Here is a 6,120-nt window from a genome sequence, read left to right as displayed (position 1 = left end):
ACACACCTTCCTTCATTTTCCACCACTGATTCTTTACTATTTTTCTTTCTCTTCACCTTTAAAAGTGACTGAAATTAAAATTAAAATTCTAAATTCTATTGCATGTCTTCCTATCACTTTTCTGTTCTCACCTCTTATATAAGATCAGATGCTGAATGAACAATCTAAATAGAAATATGATTTTCCAAATTGATCTGAGGAATTTGAGCTGCTTCTATTCAGATCTGCACTTCAAAGTAAACCATATGACAAGTATACCTGATAGAAAATGTTGTGCTGAAAACTCAAAAGTCGACTAGAACGTTATGGTCAGAATATTCCATTCTAGAATGAGACAGTACATTCAAAATCATTTTGACTTCAAACTAGACTAGTACATTAGGCATCCGGAAAAAAACTTCAGTGAGAAGTTCTTAAGAATCTAAAAAGTATGGATATGTATTAAGAGCTAATGATATCATATATTTCAAACTCCAAATAGTGCCGTGGATAGGAACCTAGCAGAGTTAGAACATGTTGCATTCATTTTTATGGTCTAGTCATTCCTATAGTTACTACCTTTGGATCCACTTTATGGTGACACACTGATGAAAAAGGATTGCATTGACTTCCCTAAATGTTTTAAATGTCATATTCATTTTAAAGAATTTAAATGATTGAATTATATCGCTCATTCAATCAATAGCTTATTTTTTTCTTTTAAAGATTTTATTTATTTATTCATGAGAAACACAGAGAGGAGAGAGAGAGAGAGACAGAGATACAGGCAGAGGGAGAAGATCAGGCCCTGGGCTGAAGGCGGTGCTAAACCACTGAGCCACCCGGGCTGCCCCAAGCAATAGCTTATTAAGCACTCCTAAGTACCAGATTACCGATAGATCTCAAAAAGCATTTGAAAATGTGGCCTCACAAAATCCAGTGGGTGAGAACAAAGCAATTTTATTCATGTTTTCCCACTTACATGCAGATCCTGATTGGAAAAGAGAGAGATAAGAGTGCTTTTATGAGTAGGATCTGAGAAGATATTCATTCCCACCCTATGTCATTTATACGGATTCTCATACTAGCATCATTCTCATCACGTTGACTCCTGAACTTGACTTCAGTCAGGTACATTTAGCATCCCTTTCTCAGTCTCTCTTGAGGAGAGTTGCCTGAAACTTGCCCCAGTTCCCTTGACTAAAGTCTAGGTGATACCTATGCTGCAGCAGCTTTTTACAATCATCTCCAAGTTTTAGCCTCAGGAAGCTCCACATCTTTGGAAGACCATTGCTGCCTGTACCAGAAAGATGGGCAATCATACCACAGTGAGCACATTCCTTCTGTGGGGGTTCTCCAGTTTCCCAGACTTGCAGGCTCTCCTCTTTGTGATGCTTTTCTTCTCCCATGTGACCATCCTAGCCGCAAATGTGTCCGTAATGGTGGCCATCAGGCTCAGTCACAACCTTCACACCCCTATGTACTTTTTCCTCTGCGGTCTGGCCTTTTCAGAAACGTGTACCACGATGGCAATCATACCCCGCATGTTAGTGGACTTGCTAGCAGACTGCAAGACCATTTCTCTTCCTGAGTGTGCCACACAGATGTTTTTCTTCTTTGGCTTAGCAGCCAATAACTGCTTCATCATGGCTGCCATGTCCTATGACCGTTATATTGCCATTCACAACCCACTGCACTACCCCATCTTGATGACCCATAAGATCTGCTTTCAGCTCATCATGGCCTCTTGGATGGCTGGGTTCCTGGTTTCTCTGTGCATCGTCATCATTGTATTCAACTTGTCTTTCTGTGACTCCAACATCATCCAGCACTTCTTCTGTGATATCTCACCTGTGGTCTGCCTTGCCTGTGATTACACCTCCCATCAAGAAATGGCTATTTTTGTGCTCTCTGCCTTTGTGTTGGTGGGCAGCTTTGTCTTCATTATGATGTCCTATGTCTTCATTGTGTCCACCGTTGTGAAGATGCCCTCTGCCAAAGGGAGGTATAAGGCCTTTTCCACTTGCTCCTCCCACCTCACTGTGGTGTGCATACACTATGGATTTGCTGGCTTTGTCTACTTGAGGCCCAAGGACAGGGACTCGTTCCGTGAGGACATGCTGATGGCTGTCACATATACGGTGCTGACCCCTCTGCTTAACCCGATTGTTTATAGTCTCAGAAACAAAGAAATGCAGACTGCCCTAAGGAAGGTTCTAGGCAGGACAGATAGGTTCATCCCTCAGATGGTGAATAAACGAACACTGCACAGTTAAAAATGTGCAGACTCTTGATAAATAAAAGTGGGAAAAGTGGAATATTTCCAATAAAATCATCACTTTGTGCACAAAGCATTTAAAGTATTAACTAATTACCTGAAATATCCTGACATCACCATTTTTCTAGTATAAAGAGTATGTAGTTTTAAAATATGTGTAAAGGTGTATGCATGTATACATCTAAGCATATCCATATGTTTTGTAGGACAGTATTTTTATGATAGGAGTTTGGTGTCCTTTCTGAGACCTTTTTGACTAGCCCAATATTGTGAATATTTTCTCCTACTTTTTTCTAAAGGTTTATGATTCATAATTATACATTTTACATCTGGGTCCATGTTGTATTTTGAATTAATCCTTAGATAAGATTTGCGTGAGGTTTATGTTGAGGTGCTTCTGCCCTCTGTGGGTGTCTCATTGCTCCAGTACCATTTGCTGAAAGGCCTTCCTTCTTTCATTGGATTACTTTTGTACCTTTTTTTAAAAAAAATCAGTTGGGCACATTTGTGTAGGTCTTTCTCTGGGTTCTCTAGTCAGCCTCAGTGATATGTGTCTATGCTTCCACCAGTCCCACACTGTCCTGATAACTGTGGAGCTAAGTAGTATGCCTTAATATCAGGCTAAACGATTCTTCCCACCTTCTCTTCCAAAATTATTTTATATATTCTAGGACTTTCCTTTTTAGTAATATAAGTATTAGTGCTGTAAATTTCCCTCTCGGCACTGCTTTCCCTGAATCTCACATGTTTTGATACGTTGCCTTTTAATTTTCATTTGTTGTATGTATTTTTTTGAATACTGAAGTCCCAGGTTGTTTTTAAAATCCATTTTCTGTTTAGAAACTTCCTTTAGCAATTACCTAAGATAGCTCTGTTAAGAACAAATTCTCATAGCTTTCCTTCATGTGAAATGTCTTTATCACTCCATTTCTGAAGGCTATATTTTGCCAGTCTTAAATTTACATTTGACAACTCTTTGCTTTTGGTACAGTCATTCCCTCACTTAAAATGGTTTTGACTTGTGGTTTTTTTACTTTCATTGGTGTGAAAGCAATATGCATTTAGTAGAAACCACACTTCAAATTTTGAATTTTGATCTCTTCCCGTCACTCATGATGCTAGGCAGCAGCATGGAGGCATAACTCCCAGTCAGCCACCCAGTCAGGAGAGTGAATAACTGATATACACACAACCATTCTGTACTTACATAACCATGCTGTTTTTCACTTTCAGTACAGTATTCAATAAATTACATGAGATTCTCAACACTTTATTATAAAATAGGCTTTGTGTCAGATGATTTTGCCCAAATGTAAGCTAATGTTAGTGTTTTGAGCACGTTTAAGTAAGGTTAAGCTATGATGTTCTGTAGGCTAGGTGTATGAAATGCCTTTTCAGCCCTGTTTAGGTGTAGCTGCAAGCACCGTGTGTGTGTGTGTGTGTGTGTGTGTGTGTGTGTGTGTGCAGCTTCCTCTAGTAAAATGCCTCCCTGCAGATGGTTGAGATAGAAGTTCAATGCCCACTTTGCCCTGATGGTGCTTTCTCAGTAATAATGTGACACTAGCTACATTCTTCCTCACCTCCAAATAAGCCCAGCTCCTTGTCAGGCTTCACTGCCACTAGGGAAAGGGGAAGTAGAGAATGCTTCCCCCTGCCTTATCTTTGCAGGGTGTGGGTGAAAGTTCAGCTCAGTGGTTGCACTCCCATGTAGGGTTGGAGGCAGGGGGACCAGAGTATCCATTAGCCCCACCTCATACGCCCTCATTTAGTCTCATGCTGCCAGGTGACAGTGGATGCTCGTTTCCCCACTGGACCCCACTGACATTACCCCAGAAAGGGAATTGGAAGGCAGTTGGGGTGAACATAAGCAACCTGCTTGGCCCCACTGAAACCTGGGGGTGAGTAACAGGTATGATTTTCCATAGGTCTTTGTCTGGAGCAAGGTAGGTGTCGCCAAAAGGTTTTCGGCTCTGTTAAGGCCATTCTTTTCCAGTTCTTTGGCTAGGAGACACTGAGTTTTCTTAGAATTCTTTTTATCTATGTCTCTTGGTGGTTCTGGATGGCAGGCTTCTGCAGTACCCTGTCCAGGATATAAACAAACCCAGGAACTCTCTGCTGTTTTGTAACTCAGATACCAAAGTCCCTAGGAGTCTGCCTTCTTCTTTCAACCTTTAGAGTCTTCATACTTGATTGTTTTATCTATAAGGGATTTTTTGTGTTTGTTGTGTGTGTGTGTGTTTGTCGTGTGTGTGTGTGTGTGTGTGTGTGTGTGTGTGTGTGTGTAACAAGAGGGGAGGACCTGACAGGAATGGAGCTACTTCATCTTTGTGGAACCAGAAGTCTATGCTTTCAAAAATTTAAAGATATTTATCTACCTTCTTATTTATTTTGTGCCAGAGAGTTGGTCATTAGACCATGTTAGCCTGACATATCCAACACAGAAATCTCTACCCTGAAATCTCAACAGAAAGGGTTGCCTGGAAAGGAATGTATCTGAGACAGATGAAGAGTCCTCTAGTGGTGAAGTTGTCTTGAAGAGTCCCTCACTCCAGCAGGTCAGAGAGTATATGCCTTAAAAGAAAGCAAAATATTAAAAGGGTATTTGTAACCTGGACCTTTTGCTTACTCTTAATGTGTCTCAGTTACATTCTCTGTAAAATACAGATTACAAAAAAAAACTTCATAAGGTTATTCTGAGGATTAATTAGATCAATACGTGTAAATCACTGAGAACAGTACGTGGAATGTAGTAAATAATCTTAGTGTTAACTCCAATTGCTAACACTGGTACTACTCCTCTCACTAACATTTGATTTATAGATTTTCTAACTTTCCAGCCATGCAGATACATGAGGAAGACATTATTCAGCAGAAGGTGATTACAAAACTTTTACTAAACGAGACTGGGATTCCAGTTCCTAATCTGTTAAACAGTGTGGAAGCATGGTGTGGTTGTGTTGAGCAGGAACTTGTGTCGAAACCTGTCACAATCATAGCAGGATCTGACCCCAAACATTCAGTCATTTGTGTCAGGCTAAAGCACTCAGTAGATCAGTGGCCAGGATTCTATGGCAGCAGAGTCAGTGGTTTATGCCAGAGCAAAAACTCATTCAGTCATCCACTCACTTATTCATTTCAAATATGCATTTATGCTTATCGTGTATAAATTAGGTGCATGGAGAAAGAGCAAAGACACTGTAGTATCTATGCAGAGCTTCCAACACAGTGGACAAAACAAATACTAAATCTGTAACTAGTAAATGCACTGAATATTTAGAAGAAAATATGCAGAGTTCTACAGGTGTACTTAATTTATTCTGAAGCCTCAAGAAGGCTTCCCAAATAAGAAACAACACTCAAGTTGGTATCTATAGCATAAATAGGTGTTATCAAAGTGAGGAGGATAATTAATTCAGGTACAGGCACTGCATGTGGGAGGGCCCTGTGGCAGCAAAGGCTATGGACATGTTTAAGGATGTAAAAGAAAACCAAATGATTGATTCTTAGAATTTGGGCATTTGGAGACCAGGGGAAGACTGTGAGAGAATTAAATGGGCTGTATTTAGTACTCTGTGAGTTATTAAGAATTGTTGCCTTTTTGAATGCTATCAAACATTTAAAGAAGAGTTAATGCCTATTCTACTCAAATTATTCAAAAATGAAAAAAAATTCAAAAATGGAAGGAAATCTTCCAAATTCATTCCATGAGGTATCACCCTGATACCAAAACCAGAGATACCACAAAAGGAGAACTGCAGGCCAATATCTCCGATGAAAATAGATGTAAAAATCCTCAACAACATACTAGCAAACAGAATCCAACAATCCATTAAAAAAATCATTCACCACAATCAAGTGGGATT

The 6,120-nt window shown here is 39.8% G+C and overlaps 1 protein-coding gene across 1 annotated transcript; it reads left to right on the top strand.

Moving 5' to 3' along the window:
* The first annotated feature begins 1,289 nt into the window (after positions 1–1,289).
* On the top strand, positions 1,290–2,255 carry LOC129504814 (olfactory receptor 10T2-like). Its single transcript, XM_055317698.1, has one exon. It carries the CDS (start codon positions 1,290–1,292, stop codon positions 2,253–2,255), a length of 966 nt encoding a protein of 321 aa, XP_055173673.1.
* Positions 2,256–6,120: the final 3,865 nt, after the last annotated feature.

The sequence above is a fragment of the Nyctereutes procyonoides genome, unplaced genomic scaffold (genome assembly GCF_905146905.1).
Source record: "Nyctereutes procyonoides isolate TBG_1078 unplaced genomic scaffold, NYPRO_anot_genome, whole genome shotgun sequence".
In the NCBI taxonomy this organism is placed as follows: Eukaryota; Metazoa; Chordata; class Mammalia; order Carnivora; family Canidae; genus Nyctereutes; species Nyctereutes procyonoides.
This window is presented reverse-complemented; position numbering and strand designations above follow the sequence as displayed.

What these genes read in the sequence shown, in the direction of transcription:
- LOC129504814 (XM_055317698.1), top strand. Translation starts at nt 1,290, where the DNA reads ATGGGCAATCATACCACAGTGAGCACATTCCTTCTGTGGGGGTTCTCC.